We start from the raw sequence: 21475 nt of genomic DNA, 5'->3' as shown, positions 1-21475 counted from the left end.
AATCAGAACACCATACAAAATGTATACACATATTGACATGCGAGCAGGTTTCGGCACACATCCATTCTTTGAATATTGTGTGCACAGTACAGTGCCATGGTGTCAAAGTTAAGCGTTAATGCTTTTGATTCTGCTGAATCGTGTTGATTTTCCACAGTGCTAATATGCGTTACTTACCGCATGTTTTTTTCGCTTCATTCCTCTTCTTCATTCATAACATTTTTTTTTGTTTCTCTCTGTGTTTGTTATGCATTGTGAACCATATCTAAAGTAACATTTGTATTTTCTTATTTCAATATTTGTGCTCGATTTGCTTTCATAAGTCATCTGTATTTAGCATTTGATTTAGATGATCATGATGATTATGATGGTTCGCAGTGGCTGGCCTGTCACAAATGCTTTATTTATGGTCCATCCAACTATATATTTGATGAACAGTTTTTTTTTCACGTTTATCTGAGCGATAAGTGGGTCAAATCAAATGAAACAAGAATTGAAATGTATATTCTTCTTTCCTCTGAATTGTAAAATAGATAACTTTAAATTTAAAGATGATAACGAAGTGTGACTTTTCCTTTTCTCAACATGCCGAAAAAGTCAAGAAAAAAATCAATTACCGAAATGTTGGCGTATGCCTCACTCATTCTCGAATTGTGATTTTCAGCTGAAAATCTGCAGCCGACAGTATTATAATAGAAGTCAGGCGCACACACATATTTAACCATAACAAAGCTACAAGGAAAACAAATGTATTTTTGTTGAAAAGCGCACATTTATCTTTTAATGGGTAGCATTTTTATGGTTTGAAAATGCACAATTGTCCCAATAACGTTCTATGACTACACAGTTATACAATCGCCCATTTATAAATGAATGTTATGAGCACTATGCGTTTCAATGCTCATTAATATTGCACGAGATTTTTTTTCCAAAAAGGGGATTTAAACTGGTGAAAAATCAAACAAAACCATCATCCAGCATACTTTTTTTTTCTTCTACCGACTGAAATGAAAAGAAACAAAAAAAAAAACAGTATCTACAATAACAAGCCAGAGTTTAGATTCTAAACTTTAGAATATGTACACATACAAATGGTATTTGTGCATAAAACAGCTGTAGGTTCAATTTTTGCATGCTTCACGCTAAATTTAGACAACAAATCACAATCTTTATGTACGTCTGCACAGCTCTCTGGCCTAATAAATAATCGCTTATGAAATGTTTTAAACCGGCTTCATTATGGATTCTATATAACCACACATCGTACAACCCCGAATTGTTCGGATCTATCCCCATAGCGATTGTCTCTTTATATTTGTCATCAGACATTCACATCAATTTTTCCTTCCACTGTCATTGTGTCGCATACATATTTTCCATCACGATGGAAACCGACTTTTTCATTCGTTATATGAAAATCGAAATCTAAAATGAGTTAAAATTGAATAGATGCAGAAAGAGAGAGGAGAAACAAGCATATACACGTTTCTTTTTCTGTCGAAAACAATCAACTGCCACACACCCAGTTTTTTCTGCTCTTGTCAAAAAAAACCTTTTCTATGTAAAAAAAAAAAACAAAATACAATAAAAATTTGATACGCTTTGACAATGTAATCAGCATTGTAGTTTTTCATTTGCTGCAAAGGTGTTAATTTCATTTGAGAATCCGTTTTTTTCTGTTTTCGAATTTCTTCTGAAATATAAGTTTTCGTTTTGATTTGTGTGTCAATTTCGATATTAGTCCATAATACATATTGAAAACGGAAGTAATCATTTTGATAAGGTTCTCTTTTTTCTCCATTTTTGAGTGCATCGCGGATTACTTGTAACTTTTAACATGGACAATTGGAATAGATCGGGTTTTTTTTTTCAAAAATGTTTAATTCAACACTTAATTTTTCTTGTCGACATTTTTTTGTATGCTCATTGAGCACTTTTTACACCGGTTTCCTTATTATAAACACTAAACTTTCAAGATGTGTTGTGTGGCACTTTCGATAGATGTCGCTATTAGAAGCAAAGAGAATCCACGATGCAAAGTGATGCACAAATTTCTTGCAGGCTTGCATCTTATTTGAATTATACATTCTCATTGAAACTTATATTCTTCTCCATGCATCTGAAGCATTTTCTTCAGCCAATTTTCTTCATATATATAGGTAAAAGAGAAATTAAAAAATCTTATGTTTGCAACAAAATGTTTCATCCTTTTATTATTTTCACATTAACCCATAATAATAAATCATAAATCGTGGGTATAGTAAGTGGACTGCTTGACTTGAATCACATGTGGCTTTATATATAAAATTGTTAAGAGAAATAATAACCAAATTTATTTAACTCAATTATTCATGTGATCAAAGAAAAAAAAACTAAAATGTGACTCAAAAGAAGGCAAATTATGGAGACAATATATAATTGTGTGTAAATATAATTTATCTTTAAAATTGGTTTTGAAATTTTTATTTTGTTTTCCTTTTTTTTAAATTCATAATCTTCGTTTATCTCGGGTAATTAAGTAAAATTGGCATAAATTTTATTATTCTTATTATTACGACTTGGACATTTATATAATAATTACGATAAGTTGATTATATTTCGATGAATATTATTATTTTATTTTTCTCTCAATATTTTGATTGAACTGAGTCTTCCTTCTTATCACATTGTTCGTCATTTTCGTCACCGATGATTTCGATTGCTGTATCTGGTTTATTGGAAGCACTATTTTCTTGAACTTGATTCGTATGTTCGTTCAAGAGTAATGATTCGATATCATCTTTATCGTGTTTTGTCGACGCTGACAGACATTTATTTACAAATGCGCCAGCTGTATTATTGCTTTCACCATTTCGTTTATTGGCAGCGATTTGTTGTATTTCCAAAGCGCGCAAATAAAAATTGGTACCGCTACACGAATTGTCGGAAATCTTTCGTAGTGTACATGGCAGGCTGACAGCCTATTAAAAAATTAAATAATAAATCAATTAAATACGAATTACTCAAGATTTTACAAAGTTTTTAGTTCAATTCGAGCATTTTACGAACCCTTTGTCGGAGTTCACATGGTGCCAAATGGTCTCTAGAATTGTTCAGCGCTTCAACGCATGGATTATGATGTTTTGATACTTCCGCATTTCTTTCAGCTGCGCTCGAACTATTTGCTTCTGATTGTGATTGCATATATTGTTGATAGGCATTGAAATCACGTATGGCCGTTGATGCATTTGACTCAACTGAATGTCTTCTTAATGTATTCTAAAGTGTGAATACATTTAATTTAATATGTCACCAAAATCAACATTTTTTTTACAATAACAACATAAAATAAATACTTACATCGGTGTCTAATTGAATGATGAACGTTGGACTAACGCTATGTGCCCGATTTATTTCATTGCTATCGCCGACATCTTCAACATCCATATCCAATTGTAAAATGCTCTCTTGACTGCCCGTAAACTACAATGTTTATGTGTGATTTGTGATTATTTTTGAATTATTGAAATCATCGTGCACACACAATTGATGTTCGACGCGTAACGTTCAGACATACAATAATAAATGAGAGACAATGTGATTACATTTATGATAACTTGATTTTTTTGCATCTTTTTTTGTTATATGGAATTTTTTGCATAATTTATAAAAAAAGATAAACAAACAAAACTAGTACTCGTTATGGCACATATAAAATTATCACTATTATCTTAGCTTCTAACGATTTTTTTTTTGGGAACTATAAATAAAATGCGAAATTTAATATGCATCACAAATACATTTGAAAGGAAATACATTCAAATTCTATTTAATTTTTTAAATGTCGAAGTAATACATGTGATGATAATAATAGCACTGTGCCTCATCATTATTTACGTTCTGTTATTTGGAAAACAAAGAAATAAAAAAAGAAACAAAACTTTAATCGAACTTGTAAAAGACGTTCATCAAATTTCATTCGAATTATTTAAATTGTCAATGATACATGATGAGAGAGGGAAATCACATTTTTTCATAATAATTTTTATCCAGTGATTTTCCTCCATATTTGAATAATAATGAGTTTTATGATTTTTGTTTTTCAAAATATGGTTTCTATGATCATGCAAACAAAAAATTACTCTATTGTTATTTGAGATGACTTAAAACAAAAAAAAGATTTTTTATATAAATAAATTTTTTTTAAATTAAAACAAAAAAATAATAGTAAAATTAAGTGATTGAAGAAAGTAACTAAAGAAAAAAAGTTTTCCCATGAAAAAAATACCATGTGTTTTATTTATTGCGATTATTGCTGATTTGTTCTTAAACTGCTTACGAAACTACATTTTTCAAACTATTTTTTTGCTGCCGATACATATAAAGAAAAGCGATACAGTTTTATTTTTTTTACAGATTTATTAGAATTTGATTTCTTATTCATTAAATATTTTATATCCATTAGCCGATAGATAAAAAGAGGTTATTGGTTGATTTTATTTAAAAAAAGTATCTATCAAAATTAAAATCGAGCGAAAATAAAATATCTAGTTAAAAAAAAAAAACAAGAAGATACCTTCATACAAATTAAAGCGATAGGGGATAGTGTTCGTTTTTCTTCTTGTTCTTCGACATTTATATTCAACAACGAAAAAATCACTAGAAGCAGTAGCAGTTTGGTCGAACGAAGAAAACAAAACAACTGAAAAAGCCTTTTTGTTCCAATTTTTTTTTCAAGTATTTCGGTTTGTTTTGATGCATTTTATAATTCGGTTTTTTTTAAATTGATCTGTGTGTGTTTGTCGATTTAATCAACTTTGGTGATCGGTAAATTAATTGAACTTGAATATTAATTTAAGCTTAAATCGAAATTTATTATTTCAACTCTCTCGCTCTCTGTCTCAATAAAATACAAATACGGAAGCAACGATAAAGTTTATATAAAAAAGAGTCTAAAACACGAGTTCCATTGAGCTCTTTGCAATGAATTCAAACACGTTTCAAGTGATTTTGCAATCGTCGTTGACCTTGAGCGAGCGCATAATTGATGTTATGGAAAATACAACTGAAATGAAAATATAATTTGAACGCACAAATACGATTCAATTTAAACAAATGTTCTTAAAGCGCACGATTGTACACACAATGCAAATAGATAGAATTTGCATTCATACAATAGATACACGCAAAATGTGGACCAAATTTTTTATATATTATTTCAATTTTCTTCGTTCTGGTGTTCCGTTTTTTGGTAACTGATAACCAATTCATGTTAAGTAAAAATCTACGCAACAGCCATACATTTGATTGATTCCATTTTGATTTGGAGGACGCCATGACACCGGCCACTTGATCAAATCCACATTTCAAATCAAAACATTTGTTGTATTGTCAGTGATTTTAATTAGTTGAAATGTATTGGTCGTAAACATTTTCGAAAATTAGCCATTCCATTCATCGCTATGAACATTCTCTCGATTGAAACGATGCACAAGAATGCAATAATCTCTGACCACAAAAAATTTCAAGTCATTCACATTTATTATATATTGTTTTCATTTTTCTCTTTAAGTCGTTTTTTAAAAAAAAAATTGAATGAATCACTTTTTTGTGCATGCACAGTTCTCTTTGCTGTATGTCTTCAGCATTTCTTTAAACGAAATAATTTAATTGTACACGAAAGTAAATAGCGACTCAATCATACTATAAAAAGACTTAAATGTCATACATAATTCTACTGACACTGGAATCATTTGAGTTGTCCACTTTTTCGCTTCGATTTGGATGTGATGTGTTATCGATAAAACTACTAAACGAACAAATATTGGCATTGCCAGTTTGCGAATTTGAGCAACGGCCATTCGATAATTGAGTATTATCAGTATTACTTATTCTACTGTTACAAAGATTATTACTACAGCTACTACTACTACCTTCCACATCCAAATGATCGTTATGAATCGAATTTTGATTTGAATGGAAATAACTACTGTTTAATGATTGAGATGTGGGTGTAATGGCAAGAATTTGATCGCGTTGACGTATGACCGATAATGATTCGCTGCGTGTTAACGTTGAATGATTTTGATTTCGATAGTTTGGGTTTGCTGGTGGTGGTGGTGGTGGTGCTGATGGACCAACACTTTCTATACTAGGCGCTTCATTTGGCGATTGCAAACCCAAAATGAAACCATTTAAATTGATTATTTGATTTTGTGCACCCACCACAAATCCATAGAATTTCAATATCTAAAAAAAGAAAATTTGAAAAATATTAATTAAAATCGTTTCGAAAAAAACTAAAAATTAAAATAATTTTTATATTAAAAAAATGATATTTACATCCATTTTACACATGGGGCAAGTTCGATGCTCCAAAAGCCTGTGAAAATAAATCAAATTGAAGAAAATTTAGCCATATTATTTTAAAAAAGAAAATCAATTTAATTACCATGGATCGATGCAGCCTTTGTGAAATTCGTGTCTAGAGAATATTGAAGGTTTTTTTAGAGAGGAATGTAATTTGATTGTTATAAAAATTTAGAGTTTAGAGCAATAAAATAAGTGCCAAAATAAGTGAAATTGTTTAGAACTTACTTGCATGGAAGGACTCGAATTACATCAGTCGTTTTGTATGGTTCAATACATATGGCACAGCAATCATTGTCATTGTCATTGTCAGTCACTTCTTCGACTTTAATACTTTTTGTCGGAATTTTGGCGATAACTCTCTTGGCTACCGTACACAATTGCCGCTAAAAAGTTATGCAATTAAATATTAGATTTATTTATCTCTGTAAATAAAATACATTTTTAACCGTTGAACTTACCGATTTACGATCTTTGGTTTGTAAGTAGCGAAACCGTTGAACGTAATAGAAAACAAGCCACACAAATGAAATTATCATTAAAACAATGAACGAAATCGAAACGAACAAGACAGACGTACTGTAATTGAAAAAAGAAAGAAAAAGAACATATGCTTTTGTAAATTACAAGTACATTGATGATTTAAAATAGCTACAAATGACAAAAACATTTCATTTGTCGATGCACCACTATTCGGCTATATTATTTTTCTAAAAAAATGTTATACTATTTTATATTAGTATTCCATAAATTCACATAACGTTGTGTTTGCACGAATAAATGAGAACTGTATGAACTTCGGCGATCATTAGAATATGATTCGAACAGAAATATAGAAATCTCAAGATTTTTTTCTTCCAAAACCCTTTAGGTCAATGCATTCCAATAAATTTCTTTTTCCCAGCATTGATTGATGTTAGAGCAGGGATGCTATTATTATTTTCCTTTTTGCTTACCGATTGATATTGGGTGGTTTGCCATATTTTCCAGGAGCGATTGAAACTATCAAATCGACCTCTTCTATATCGACAATACGAGCCATTTGTTCGCCAACCAATTTATACGTAAACACCGATGTGATATTTCCTGCAAATTGTATAAACAAGGAAGAGACATTTTTAGTATAAAATCCAATCTGTTTATGTTTTTCTTTAGCTGTGATTTCGGCTAATACACATTTAAATATTTGTTAAACGTTTTCTGTTTGTCTGTCTTTATCGATTTTCATTTATTTACCCAATTGTTTTGAATGTCATTTTGGTGACAAAATCGTTCAATGAGTTCAAATGGATCATTGAAAATATTTAATAATGTCTACCGCTTTGGCTTGGTCAGCTTTACTTCCGACTGGACATTTTGATAAGTTTGGTGCTAAATTAAAGCCAATTTATGGTTTATGGTATTTTGTTTGTGTTTTTGTACAAAAGTGACACATTTACACATCATGGGCTTCACCACTATCGATTTCGACCAGTTTGAAATCCTCTACTTTTTCGCCAAATTATATTCAAAACACTTTAACAATGAAAGCACTTGATATTGGAGCGAGAGAGAGAGAGAGAAAAAAGGGAAAAAATTGTAATTGATAACTTACGTGTTTTATCATCAATTTTCATTTTATCCAAGCTTGGCACTTCTTTGAAATCATAAACTATGGCACCAATTGCACCTTGTGAATGAACGCGTGCAACTTTGTCATCAAATTTACAATCGCCTCGCTTGATCAATGCAATCCAGGTGCCCTTTGGGGGTAGATCCTTATTGTTTGTACCGGATATCTCTGAGCATGCCGAATGGTCGGATTTATTATATTTATTGGTTACATGAACCAATTTTCCCATCACCGAAGTGATTTGACCTTCACCATATTTTGCCGTTTCTTGAGCAAAAACAACGTGATGACCATCAATTCTCTCGTATGTATAATTGATAAAAGCCAAAGCATAATAGTCGGCGGATGGATGGCTACGTCCAACTTCCGATGGAAATGAGTATATTACACCGGGTTGCACATCATTTTGTGTACCAAACGCTCCCAAATCGGTTGGTTGTGATATTACCCATTTTGTTTGTAACATCAGTGTCGTAAGAAATAGTAATAATACCTGTGTTTGAGTCATTTTGTTTGTTTCTTTGTTTTTTACTACTTAAATTAGATTAACCAAAAATAGTCGCGATTTTTCGTATTCGCTTAATTTTATTTGCAGCTTGACAATGATTTGTCAGTTGTTATTTTGTTTTTTAAATGACGGCGAGTCTTGCATTAAGCTTATTTGTTTCGGTTGTAGTTTCAAATGTTCGTATCGCACGTTTTCTCCGTTCCGTCGATTTGCACGTGTAAGGCGCTCCAAATCAAATCGTGTAGACGAGAGAAAAATGTGTAGAAATTTTGTGATTCACCACTGCTGTGATGCGCACAATATCCGTGAATCAGAAATTTTTTTCTCTATTTAAATTTGATGATTTATTTTGGAAATTTTGGGGGAAAAAAATATAATCGAAAACACTATTGAATCATTCGATGTAAGTTAAGTTTTTTACTTTCTTCTTTCTATCTTTGGTTATTAAGTCTCAATAGAGAGCTGCTACTGTTGTTGGAAATCTGAAATCGAAAGCGAAACATAAACAATTAACATTAATTTTCAGTTGAAAAACGAGTGATTATTACTTAACACATTAAAAGTAAAATAAACATTGCATTGGTTTTTTTTTTTGCGTTTTTCTCACTTTTTTCTCATTTTATTTTTCTCTTTTTCATTCAACATGCTACATAGTATTTAGGCCAAAAAAGCGGATTCGTACACTTATTATACGGAAAGATGTTGCTTTGCAAGTGTTCGACAATGATTCATTGTCACCACAATTTGGTCTCATATGGTTTGAGAGTTTGAAACGCTTCAAATGACAACCATGCAAACGGTTTTATAGAAAATTGAGAAGAGCAATCAATGTGTGTGATGTATGCACAAAGCATAGTCGCCACACGCGAATGCCGATTCCCATAATCTACTATGGCTGCTGGTGAGTTCATGCTGCGCATCAAATGCACTTCAAGTTGTTACTTTTCGATTGATACACAGAAACATATATGTTACATATAATAATACTATTTCTTCATTCCCTTGATCATTCAGTGTAAAATTGAGAATTTCACAAAAAAATAATAATAATAATAATAATAATAATATGTCAATGGAAAATATTTAATTTGAATTGGAAAGGGGCAATAGCGGAAAATATAATCTGAAGTGAATGAGTAATAAAAATAGTTGTGAAATGGTCATTTTTATCTTGATTCTTAATAATTTTGTTTCATGGAAAATAAGCTCAATTTCATTAATTCATAATTACATGCGTTTCGAACAAATCAATGTACAGTGTACACCGTAACCACTTAATATTCATTGCGGTACTGAAACTGAATAAAAATAGACAGAAAAGCACATCCATCGTTTTAAATATATTTAAAATAAAAACAACAAAAATATTGCTTTGCTTTGTGCTGTCGTTGTTGTGTTTTGTTTCTGTTGTGCGTATTCGGAAGTTCAATGCATATAAACAATCTAATAATTACTCTGAGAGATTGAAATCGATTTTATTGTTGTTGTGCGTGTCTGGTGCGTGATTTGACTAAAAAACGGATTATGATCAGTCGACCTTTATTTAATACGATTTGGATATACAATTGTATACGTACTCGAGACAAATTGCATTTTCATTCCTATCTCGCAGTCATATGGGTGCTAAAATCTGTAGAGAATTTGCACAACGGATCGCACACCAAGCACCGACACATTATTCGTATGGTTAAGATGATAAACGTGTAACATTTTAATGCATACTTAATGCAAAATTTATACCATATTTACTTGTCGTTGAGGTTTGTTTTTTATACACTCTGTTTAATTTAGCAATCGGTGTATATACACTAGAGATTTTGCGGAAGCAATACGTCTCTTTGCTGATTTAATATATTATTATAATAAATTTCATGAAGTGTATGTGCTTAGTAATTTAATGAATTAATTAGTTTATGAAATTGATTTTGCTTATGAGCTATAAATAACACATTAACTTCAAAAGAATATCATATATCGCAGAGTTATCAGCGATCGTTCTATTTATATGAGTGCATTTTTTGGTTTAGTTTAATCGAGATCAATTTTACATGCAATACCTATGACACTTGTCGGTGTTTTTCCTCTCACTTTCAATAGAGTGATAGACTTTTTATTGTCATTTTACTGGACATTACAATGTATTTAAATTCATTTGTTTAGTCTTGCTCTCATTCTCCAACGCGAATGTCAATCAAACAATGACAACAATTTACTGAATTTATAGCTAATGTCGAAATATTGAATTGCTAACGGAATAAGTGCATCGGTAGATGTTAAATGGAAAAAAAGAAAAATACGCAAAATAAATGGAATTATTTCGACAAAAGTCCGCTTTGTTTGTCCACCAATGACACGCATACAAAAGAAATATAAAACAAATTTATATAATATTTTGTCGCTTTTGATAACGATCGTAGGATAAGAGGTGTTCACTCTTTGTGTTATTTTTTATCATTTCAATATTTCATGGTTAAAATGTACTACTAGTACGCCCAGCTGGGAAAATAATCTCGATTGAGCAACAATGACCATGAAATGTTGGTGGAAACATATCTTGTTTATTTATAATACATTTTGATTAATATTTAGTGGAAAAAACCGATTTGTCTTATGGGACACTATAAAATAAGAAGAAGTACTTGTGACTCCAACCTTCCTACCAGTCTCCTGGGAAAATGTTGCTTGTTACTTATTCAAGGGGTGGAAATGTATATATAGCCCCACAGACCCCCACATTAGGGGTGTCTAATCTTGATGTTTAGACAATTCTCCACTATTCTGTAATCAAAACGATGCCAAAAATAAAATTGTTTCATTCTCAATGAGATTATAGACTAATATTTAAAAAAAAAAATGAGAAAAAATGAAATTGATATTTCATCAAACCGTAAACAGTGAGACGATTGGTTTAATTGTTAGTTTACATAATAAATTTGAAAACAAAGAAAATAGAAGGTGATAATGAATCGATGGATCCGGATAAAAACAAGTTGAGTTATCAGACGATTCTCAATCGAACTGGTTATATGATTTGGATATAGGATATTGCGACAATCGAAAGGACTTTTTCAAACATTTAAAAAAAACTAGCAATGATGCTTTTTCTTGAATATCCTACCGATTTTCTTCCGGTAATTAAACTCTTTTTAAATACTCGAAAATAAAAATTTCGGGCACTATAGACGGCAACAATGCAAATAACGACCGAAACTAGTCTACTGTCACAAAGTCTAAAGTATCTCTAGAGAGTTTGGTATATTCAGTTTGATCATACACTTGATAATCTCGCTTTCTCCCTTTTAGCTAACATATAAAATTAATTGATGCGGCGCCAAATCGTCACTTCAAAAAAAAAAAAAAAAAAAAAATACATTCAACAAAAACTTTGGTCAACCAATTAAATAATTAATAAGGAATATATTTAAAAAAATATATATGTGTGTGTGTTTTGGTTCGCTATGTTATATCTGACCATAGTTAGTATGATGCAGGATCAACACATTGATTACGGTTTATTTTCGCTTCAGTTAATCAAACAGAAAATCTGTTTTTATCTTCATCGCCGGTAAATTGAGTGATAATGAAAAAAAATGCACAAAATAGAGAGACATTACAACACATATAACGAAACAGTGAAAACTGTAGCCATTTTGAAATGATATTTATAGCATTGTTGTGCATTTTCTTTACACAATATGTGTATCGTCATTGCCAAAAAAAACTGAAAATCAAAAAGCGAATCAGTAGAAAGCAGCCACGAAAATTGGCCACGTGAGTTCATAGTGCATTTTATATCGCAAATCTCTGAGAAATAGATTTTTCTTCATCGTTCTCACTCATTTGCTGGCTACTTTTCTGTATTTGACATGTTTGCCAAAGAAAAAAAATGCAAACAAATACAAACAAAATCTTATTGCCGTTACTATATGTATGACAAACAAGTTTAAAATTCATACAAACGGCAGCCAAATGGTTTGTAACGAGTTGGATGTAGCTTTTATTCCGATGATGCATAAAATGTTTAAAAGTGCGGAACTACTAAAGCGAATAATAGAACATATGTGCAAATACTTTGAAAAAAAAAATCGAAATATCGTTATATGTAAACAACTTGAAGGAAAATACATTTTTGAAGAGTGCACACTGCACACATTAATTTACAAATACAGCAACGTGATTTGAGTGCGTCATAGAAACCAAATTCGTTGTTGTACGGCATTCAGTTAGCGTTTTGTGCTGCTCAATAGCATGTGCGCCAAAGATAGACACGCAGGAAAAACAAAATAATAACACATACACACATTGAAGTGCCAGTAAATATTGCGATGAAGACTGGACAATAAACCGAAATGTCCAAACAGCAGTCAGATAATGTCATAAAAATAGAGGTTTCAACAAGTTTAAAGCAATTAAATAAACATACAATCTTATTTAACTTATAAATAAATAAAGAAAGAGAGAATGTCGGACGAAAAGGAGACGGTAAAACGTGGCCAAAAGGTGACAATGAGATAAACCTGACGTTTTGGTCAAAATAAAATAAACACGATGGTGGCCACGGTGAACCAGTTTTTAGCGAAAAGCGAGCACTTATTTTTTCTTTCTTTCCAATCTCAAAGAACTAACATATATTGAGGGACGTGAATGCAATTTTCATACATCATCGTCAATGTTGACCACCCATTTTTTTTCTTCTTTTTTCAATTTTCACTTGAATGAGAACATATTGTAAGTGTATGTATTCAAAATGCAAGTATTAGTTTTGAATCACGTCCTTAGCTATCCGACAACGGCTATAAGATTTATAGAGTGTCGCAAGGAGGTAGATAATGTATTGCGGCCACTTATATTTCCGCGATGCATTTCCGCCTTCGACGATGACATTCGGCAAGTGGAATTGCCAAATTCGTTTCCTACTGTATGTGTACGACATTAAAGACAAAGTCTATACGATTTATGATGAAGATCGTCGCCATTTTTGCTAGTGTTGAATTTGTATGACATGGCTGTGTCACATCAAGTTGTGTTTATACAATTTTTTTTGCGCTCAAAATGAACGTCACTCGCAAAAAAAAGAATGTTTAAAGACATTGGTTTCATTAAAAGTTTAATGACGTATTTTTTTCCGTTCTGTTTTTATTCGTATTAAGAATCTTTATACATTTATCCATTCGAAATCTGTATGAATTGTTTGCTCATTGAGCTAAACACCTACACATTTCATTCGGTCAGTTCACTTCGATCGGGTATGCAATAAGAATGTTTACGTCGTACTTTTCGATGTATTTTGTTCTTGTTTTGTTTGTTTGTTTTGGTTTTTTTTGCCGTCGGGAACGTATGCCACATGTGTGCATCTATGATACACACACACAAATTCTCTCCGAATAAATTGAAAGAAATGACACATATGTGTGGCCAAGCCAAAGCTGAGGCAGAAAACACAACACAAAATATCATATTATCAATTATGAGGGTCATTGATTTTTTGAAGGCTATTTTTTCACTCATATTCTGCACAAAACATATGAGTCGTAAATTTTTTCTTTTCGCGTAATCCAAAGCGAGAGACAGAATGAATGCATGTTTGTACAAGAGAAAAAAAATTAAAAAGAGTTGACATTTCTTTTCCATCAAACAATGCATTTTTGCTCTAGAAAATATTCTACATCTCAGTTGTGTTTATTTTTGTGCGGCGCATATTTAAGTTCTGCTTCTTCAACCATGTTTAAGTCTCTTCATCGATTCAAATGAGTCATTTCTCTTAAATATATGCAAAAACGACTTTTATAATATGGTAATTTCTTTGCTGTTTTGCATAATGAGAGAATTTCCAATGTGCTATCGAGTAGTTTGTTGAGAAATTGTTGCGTTTGAAGTACTGTTTTTCAACACGGAATTTTGCTTGACACATAATAATTATAATAATAATTCGAACATAAATCTTTGAGTAATACAACAATTATTGGAAAATATCCGAATTAAAATTTATGTTGCTAGGTACAAAAAATTCCTTTGAAAAATGTCAAGAAACATTGTTCCAACGCATTATTACTGCAGTTTGTCATTTGAATATGATCATTTGACTTAGCACAGATAACTTGGACCACTGTGTCGACTGCAAAGGTGATGACTGATATTTTGTAGAGACTTTACATTTCTCCATACATTTATTTATAAACACAGTCCCGGTAACAAAATGCATTCCGATAAGATAAGATTTGAATATTATGAACCATTGAATATTAAAAAAAAACTTTTTTTTATCAAGAATAAACATTAAACAATGATAAGAGAAAAAAAACATGTGTGTATAATGTTTTACCGATTTGAGTGTATACCCGATTCAAATGTGTCTGGAAAGAGACCGTGACTCTGAGAATATACGTTTAATGTCTAAAACAGAAAAAATGTGATTGTTTGGACTTGAACCATAATGAATGGATTAATATCACCGATACATTGGCCTCTGTCTGTGGCAGAATACACCATGTCGAAATGATTGGGTGTAAAATTTATTGGTTTATAAAGTGTTTGCATCTCGGTCGTTCGGTTTTTGTTTCTGACAACAACTTCAAATCATGATTTACAAATAATAAACGTTTTTGACCGAAATTTTGACAGTTACAAAGAAGTGTGCTGGGTGAGAAATAAATGAGAGATAATGTACGATATTATACGAATCAGTAAGCCCAAATTGGCCGATGAGACTAACGGAATGAAAATCATTGGACTAAAACAATTTAAAAGCAGCTGTAATTGAGTCATTGATGGCGAAATTCGAGACGAAAATAAATTGAAGATGTTGATTGTGTTTTTGCGCACTATGACAGGTACTGGTTCTTGTTTTTTCGTAGAAAAGCTTAGAGGTCTCTCACACTTGCCTCATGGTTGAAGAAAGCGATCATTGTTCCTACTTTCATAGCATGGGTGTGTGTGCGCTGTGCGCGTTTTTTTCTATTCTCTTTTTTTCCCCATTGAGATGAAATATCAAATTAAATGAATCGGTATTTTTAACCGAGAGAGGTAATATCACGCATATATCTAAAATCTGCAAACACGCTATATGTCATGTTACAATCCATCAACAAATACCAAATAATCTCTCTCGTAGCATTGAAGAAAAATTTAATGCATTTCGAACTCTAAGTGGTACTGTAAATAACTGTACTGTTTTCTGAATATTGTTTCAATCGCTGTCCGTTGTTCGACATTCATCAACCAACGGCAGATGAATAACTACATCAACCAAAACAAGACCAATAAAAAATTACGTAGAGAAATCTAAGAGAATATATTTTAGAGGTATAAGACCAACAGCTGACAACACTATGAGACACTATGCATATAAATGCAATGAAAATGACTATTACTCAGGACATCAATCAAACATCGCATTTTTTCCATATTGTCAGATAAATACTTAATATAAATTCGAAACGTTGCGGCATACTATGGACTTATAGTAAAAAGGGAGGATTTTTTCTCACTATCTTTTACGTTTTGAATATATACAAAATACAAATGTATCTACAAACTCTTTCCGTCACAAAATTGATATCAGCAATTTTTTGTGTTTCAAATTTAGTTTTGTCACTCGTTCTTCAACTCGACAGAGGTTTTTTCATTTGATATACAGATATACATAAAAAAAATAGTAATCGTTTGAAACACACACCTTCTTCTCCCGGTTTCATTAAAAACGGATGGTCACTATCTTCTACGTAATTGTTGGTGTCGTCGTCAATATTCACTTATTTACTTTTAATTAATTTGGTTCGAACACCGATAATTCGATGTAACTAATCGATTGTGTCTATTTGCCGTTAGTCGATGACAAGTTGAGTCTCTTCAGACTTGGCGTATCTTTTTTATATTTAAAGCGTCAATACTATTATATTTTGCGTTTGTTCAAAGAAGACAAAGCCAAAATAATAATCTTCACTTATTCACATTTACAAAAAAAATGATGTCGGTTAATTACGCAAAAAACTTTGTTGGTTTTTTAATTGATTTTCATCTAAAATTGTTGATTTTTTTTCACTTCGATGTGTACTTTCAAATGCAGTGTTTCCAAGTTATTCGTTATATTTGCCTAACTCTGGAGACTGGAAACTGTTCAAAACTGTTTGCTATCGTACTTCTTCTTCTTTATTATTTTAATTACTTTACATTATCACACCAGAGATGTAACTTTTTTTGTCAACTGCAACGATGAACGACGACAAGTAAAATATTCGGCTGTATTTTGTTATTTTGCTCATGGACATATGAGACAAAATAAAATATCTCCAAACCCCAATCCCATGTATGTGGTGCCGAAGGATAGTATTTCGAAGTGACAGTAAATAATATTCCACTTTGTTCGCAAGTTCACACAAGTTCTCGTTGCTTATTCGAATTCGACATAAAATACGTAATAATATAACCAAAAACGAAAAAAACACTATCGAAAATAATAAGATATGCGAATCTTATTGATCTTGATTGAAAAATACTTGAAATCTTGAAACGAACTTGCTGTTGCTGCGGGTACATACACACAATTTATTTCGAATCAAAGCATGAAGTAATAATCGATTTTATGCGGTCATTGAAAGTTCAATTTAAGATGAAAAAAAAATCCAGTTTCAGCTCTTTTGTTTTGCTTTTAATATTATGACAACAAAAATATAACCATATTGCTCAAGAAATTCGTATAATTATGACCGAACGAATTATTGAGAGAATAGTTGAATCGTTTGAGCACTTTTTTTATATATATATATATTTTTGTCATAGAATTTTAAACGATGTCACTAAAAATTGCTCTTTTCCAAAATAGAAATATTTTCTTTTACATTTGGAAAATTCAACACACTTTTAGTTTAATGTCTTTTTAATTCTTTGTTCAGTTGTGACAAACCGATGAATTAGTCGAGATTTTAAGAGGTAATTTGCGTTAGGTCGTTGTTACTTTCTTTGTTTATTTCTGTCCGTTTCTGTATTTAGACAAAAAAAAGAAAGATTGTTTTCGCACCGCTTTTCAAACAAACAGCTAAAAATGAACTGAAATCAAATGTTTGGATAATGGTTTCGACTCGACAAGTAGTGCACATCGCGCACATAAACATTCGAACGACTGCTTTTTTACGTGTATACCAATGTTGCGTATGTGTGGTGATTCATATATGTATTGGATACTGTTTCTCTCAGGGCCTAAATATACATCATTTATTTGAAAAGTGTATTAATTTTTGCTTTAAATACATAATAAAGATAAGGATATGGTTTTATTTTTTAAAAGATGAAATTTTCAAATCATAATAGAAAATAATGTTGATGTTAAGATGTTATTTTGTGTGTTTGGGCTGTGAACAGACACAATAATATTACCTGTACTATACGTAGACTATATGTATATCAATGTGTCTAGTTCAAGCCATGGCAATGATATGTGTGGATTGTTGTGTGCGCGTGTATTTGTGAGCACAGTGCAGGCACTGTCTTCTTTTACGTATAAGTCATTAACTTAGATCTACGCTACTGCTGTATATCGCATGCCTTTGTTTGATGCTTCGTATAAGCCTAAGTATAACCGTACGTACCAGCATTTCATCACTATCACAAAACGGCACACATGTTGGTGACTAATGTAGTGGTGGTACTGGTGTAGTTTTATATTAATCCGTTTTATTATGAGTCGCCACAAAATTTGTTTCCTGGTACTGTTGCTGATTACCATGAAGGCTTCTTTCTATTAACGCATTCTTCAATAAATTTAAAATGCCTTGACTATGAAAAACAATGCACACAGCGTTCCAATTGCATTCCATAACAATTAAGTTGTAATTTGTTTTAATAAATTATTATTGATTTTCGTTTGGAAAAATTTACATAAAATAATAAAATCCCTTTGATTATTTTGTTTGTTTTTTCTTTATTTTATTTTATTTATTCGAAATGGCAATTGTTTGTAACAAAAACCTGTTCGTATCCATTGATGTATAACATTTATACATTTATGTTTTAAAACATCATCAAAAATACGATGGTTGTTGAACATTGACTAAATTTATTCGTATTTTGAATTGTCATTTGATTGTCACAAAGATAATAGTAATTTTTTTTTTTTTTGGTTCCTTTGGTTCGTGTACAAGAAATTTTAAACAAAAATAATTTAGATAAGTTGATCGATTTAAAAGTGTTGACTAGTTTGGATGGATATTTTAGGCCAATGCAGCGGCACCGGAAATAATTTCAATCAATTCACGGGTGATGACAGCTTGTCGAGTACGATTGAATGTAAGAGTAAGTTTGTCAATCATTTCACCGGCATTCTTTGACGCATTGTCCATGGCAGTCATACGTGATGACTGTTCTGAGCAGGCACTCTCTTTCATTGTATAGAATAAAAGCGAGGCCAATGAATATTCAAGATAATCCTTAAGTACATCAGCATCTAGTGAATCGTAAACGGCCAACTTTTCTGATGTTTCAACGGCTTTCAAGCTGAAAATTGGCACCGCGCTACATGCATATGAAACAACACTTTTGAATTTATTATAAACGATTTGACCATGGGTGTAATCATAACCAGATCCCAGAATTTCATTGGCAATTTTCGATGCGTCCAAAAAATTTGGTGGAATACGGCCGACTTCATTGCCAACAAATATGAATTTGTCGGCAAACAAACGTTGTAAAATTGCACGGCTTTTGTCACCGACACAAGCGATTTTCGTATTTTCGGTACTTTCTGTACGCGATTGAAGATCGTTACGAATGGAACGTGCAACACCAGTGTGAACAGCACCACAAAGACCTAAAACGGTTTTATTAATACAATAATATTGAATGTGGCTTTTGGAATTGGTCAATCAAAAGATTCATTACCTCTGTCAGATGTGACAGCAACAAGGAGCTCTTTTGGATTTTCTTTTGGTGGTTCAATTTCGGCAACCGCATAAAATTTCGTTGCACCCTCACCGTATGGACGGGCTTGTTTCAATTCACGTTCGGCACGTGCGTATCTGAAAAAGAGAACAATTTACATCAAGAATTGATGACAATGAAATTTTGATTAATTCAACTTACTTGGCAGCGGATACCATCTTCATTGATTGGGTAATTTTTTGAATATTTTTAACTGATTTAAGCCGAATTGAAATGGCTTTCAATGTGGCCATGTTACGGTTCTGCTGAGAAAATGCCCCATTGGAAATGATGGCACTAACGACTGGATTGGTGCGTTGCATCCACATGATTGACAGTTTCTTCACTAACACTGAAAATATAGAACTCAAATCACTAATATAATCTTCTAATGTAATGATATTTCTTCTAGTATTTTTTACTATTCAATCAAATTTCATTCAAAAAATATGATCGCGCATAACAAAATGAAAATTATCGTTTTCCAGAATCACTATAAAATCAAAATTTAACGCGGAGTAAAGCATTTTCGCAAAGGATATATTTGAGAAAAAATCACATATTATGTAAGACTTGTGTGTGTTATATACGATATGATTCTATTTTGGTAACGATTACTTTTTTCTCTCTCTTTTTCATTACACCATCATTTCAATACACACTTTTCAATAAAATTTAAATTGAAATTTTCAAATCAAATTGATTTATTTGCACATATTCAAATGAAAAATCGAATTCGAATGGAACAATAACAAACCTTACTGAAGAGGAAAGAAAAATTCTATCTTGAAATTGTTTCGGAAAGAACGGCCAATGGATGTCGAACACAGTTGAAACGGCGCTGTGTGAGATACAAAAATAGATTCTACCTCTCAGAGAATTAAATCTGACATTTCAACTGTCAGTTTACAACAAATATTAACATTGGTAATAATTAAAAAGAAAAACTGAAAAAAAACACATATTTGAAGGAAATAACCAAAAAAATTATTATTCGTCTGAGCTAATCGATGCATTGATAAAATTATTTTTTTATACCATCATTTCATAAAATTTGAATATTTGAAAATTGCGAACATTTTTTACCGGCGCTGAAAGTAACTAACGAACTTGACAGAAGACCATCACGCATTTCTCAAATATATTGAAAGCAATTGTCATAACCCTTGCTTAACTATTCTTAATTTTTTTTTCGTTTCCAAGTTAAAGGTGATCGCACATTTAATCGACATATTTGATTTTTGCTTTTAGTGCAAGCGTAAAACTATATTATTTTAAAATGATACGACAAATCTGTTCCAGAAGAAATGTATCCGTATGTATCATTTACATTTTTTTTTTTCTTCCAACCAAAATTTTAGAAGGAAAAATTAGAGCAACAATTATTACATTTCTTTTTGTATTTCTGACTATTTGTTTTTGTACGGTAGCTACTGTCACGACTCTGGTCAGGTAATCAAGTGGATGGACAAAAGCACTCAGAAAATCAATTGGCAGAAAGACTTCAGCAAAGATTTAAAGAGGTTAGTAAATGGCAATGTAAATGAAAAAAAAAACCATTGACTTTGGCAAACCAAATTTAATCAAATGAAATATTTATATTTTCAGGCGAAACATGTTAGTGTCGTCGATATATCAGGCGGTTGCGGTGCCATGTATGAAATTGTTGTAGAAACTAATGAATTTAAAGGCTTATCACGAGTAAAGCAACATCAATTAATCACAGACACCCTCAAAACGGAAATTAAAGACATGCATGGACTTCGGATACATACATCTATACCAGACTCATAAAATTAATAGTCTTTCTGTTTGTTTAAAAAAAAAGTACATAGAATATATTAATTGTTAACAGAATATATGTGGTTTATTTATTTACGGCACGTTTCACGTAGAAAATCAAACTCGCGCGATTTTCTTTACCGAATATCATTTACAAGGACATTGAAAACAAAAATACTGAAAAATAAGTAACGGCAAAGCTGGAAATGGGACTCATTTTATAAATGAAGCAGAAGGATTCTCTTCTGGAAATGAAATGAAAACTTTTCAAGTAAATGGCATTTTAAATGTGGCGTTGCAAACACTTTTTTCAA

The 21475-nt window shown here is 31.6% G+C and overlaps 3 protein-coding genes across 5 annotated transcripts; 1 reads left to right on the top strand and 2 right to left on the bottom strand.

Moving 5' to 3' along the window:
* Nucleotides 1-2506: 2506 nt before the first annotated feature.
* Nucleotides 2507-17557, bottom strand: LOC116339125 (protein goliath). The gene is made up of 11 exons (XM_031764804.1): nt 16144-17557; nt 7943-8950; nt 7305-7434; nt 6810-6927; nt 6577-6734; nt 6431-6463; nt 6322-6361; nt 6205-6228; nt 3340-3462; nt 3049-3258; nt 2507-2960 (listed from the first exon to the last, which is right to left on the bottom strand). Exons 2-11 carry the CDS (start codon nt 8466-8468, stop codon nt 2628-2630), a joined length of 1695 nt encoding a protein of 564 aa, XP_031620664.1. The 5' UTR covers nt 8469-8950; nt 16144-17557; the 3' UTR covers nt 2507-2627.
* A 934-nt stretch (nt 17558-18491) lies between these two features.
* Nucleotides 18492-20266, bottom strand: LOC116339153 (ATP synthase subunit gamma, mitochondrial-like). 2 transcript variants are annotated; one of them, XM_031764860.1, is made up of 4 exons: nt 20137-20266; nt 19542-19731; nt 19341-19477; nt 18492-19269 (listed from the first exon to the last, which is right to left on the bottom strand). In XM_031764860.1, the coding sequence occupies exons 2-4, from the start codon at nt 19706-19708 to the stop codon at nt 18674-18676; spliced, it is 900 nt and encodes a 299-aa protein (XP_031620720.1). In that variant the 5' UTR covers nt 19709-19731; nt 20137-20266; the 3' UTR covers nt 18492-18673. The 2 variants fall into 2 exon arrangements, with proteins under 2 accessions (XP_031620720.1, XP_031620719.1); XM_031764859.1 differs by lacking the exon at nt 20137-20266 and adding an exon at nt 19998-20127.
* On the top strand, nt 20257-21238 carry LOC116339155 (bolA-like protein 3). 2 transcript variants are annotated; one of them, XM_031764862.1, is made up of 4 exons: nt 20257-20306; nt 20631-20694; nt 20810-20902; nt 20988-21238. In XM_031764862.1, exons 2-4 carry the CDS (start codon nt 20659-20661, stop codon nt 21171-21173), a joined length of 315 nt encoding a protein of 104 aa, XP_031620722.1. In that variant the 5' UTR covers nt 20257-20306; nt 20631-20658; the 3' UTR covers nt 21174-21238. The 2 variants fall into 2 exon arrangements, with proteins under 2 accessions (XP_031620722.1, XP_031620723.1); XM_031764863.1 differs by lacking the exon at nt 20257-20306 and adding an exon at nt 20358-20476.
* Nucleotides 21239-21475: the final 237 nt, after the last annotated feature.

This window comes from Contarinia nasturtii, unplaced genomic scaffold (genome assembly GCF_009176525.2).
Source record: "Contarinia nasturtii isolate CC-2019 unplaced genomic scaffold, AAFC_CNas_1.1 Cnas_scaffold_493, whole genome shotgun sequence".
Taxonomy (NCBI): domain Eukaryota; kingdom Metazoa; phylum Arthropoda; class Insecta; order Diptera; family Cecidomyiidae; genus Contarinia; species Contarinia nasturtii.
The sequence above is the reverse complement of the archived record's forward strand: the minus strand, read 5'-3'. Positions and strand labels throughout refer to the sequence as shown.

Bases quoted from the DNA above. Each gene is read 5' to 3' on its own strand.
- LOC116339125 (XM_031764804.1), bottom strand. From the start codon at position 8,468: ATGACTCAAACACAGGTATTATTACTATTTCTTACGACACTGATGTTA. The intron at 6,362-6,430 runs GTAATTAAATTG...TTATTTTCACAG, and splicing joins AAAGGCTGCATCGATCCATG to GCTTTTGGAGCATCGAACTT. The intron at 3,463-6,204 runs GTGGGTGCACAA...TAAACATTGTAG, and splicing joins TGAAATTCTATGGATTTGTG to TTTACGGGCAGTCAAGAGAG.
- LOC116339153 (XM_031764859.1), bottom strand. The intron at 19,478-19,541 runs GTAAGTTGAATT...TCTCTTTTTCAG, and splicing joins AAGATGGTATCCGCTGCCAA to ATACGCACGTGCCGAACGTG. The intron at 19,270-19,340 runs GTAATGAATCTT...AAACCGTTTTAG, and splicing joins TGCTGTCACATCTGACAGAG to GTCTTTGTGGTGCTGTTCAC.
- LOC116339155 (XM_031764862.1), top strand. From the start codon at position 20,659: ATGATACGACAAATCTGTTCCAGAAGAAATGTATCC. The intron at 20,695-20,809 runs GTATGTATCATT...TTTGTACGGTAG, and splicing joins GTTCCAGAAGAAATGTATCC to CTACTGTCACGACTCTGGTC. The intron at 20,903-20,987 runs GTTAGTAAATGG...TTATATTTTCAG, and splicing joins TTCAGCAAAGATTTAAAGAG to GCGAAACATGTTAGTGTCGT.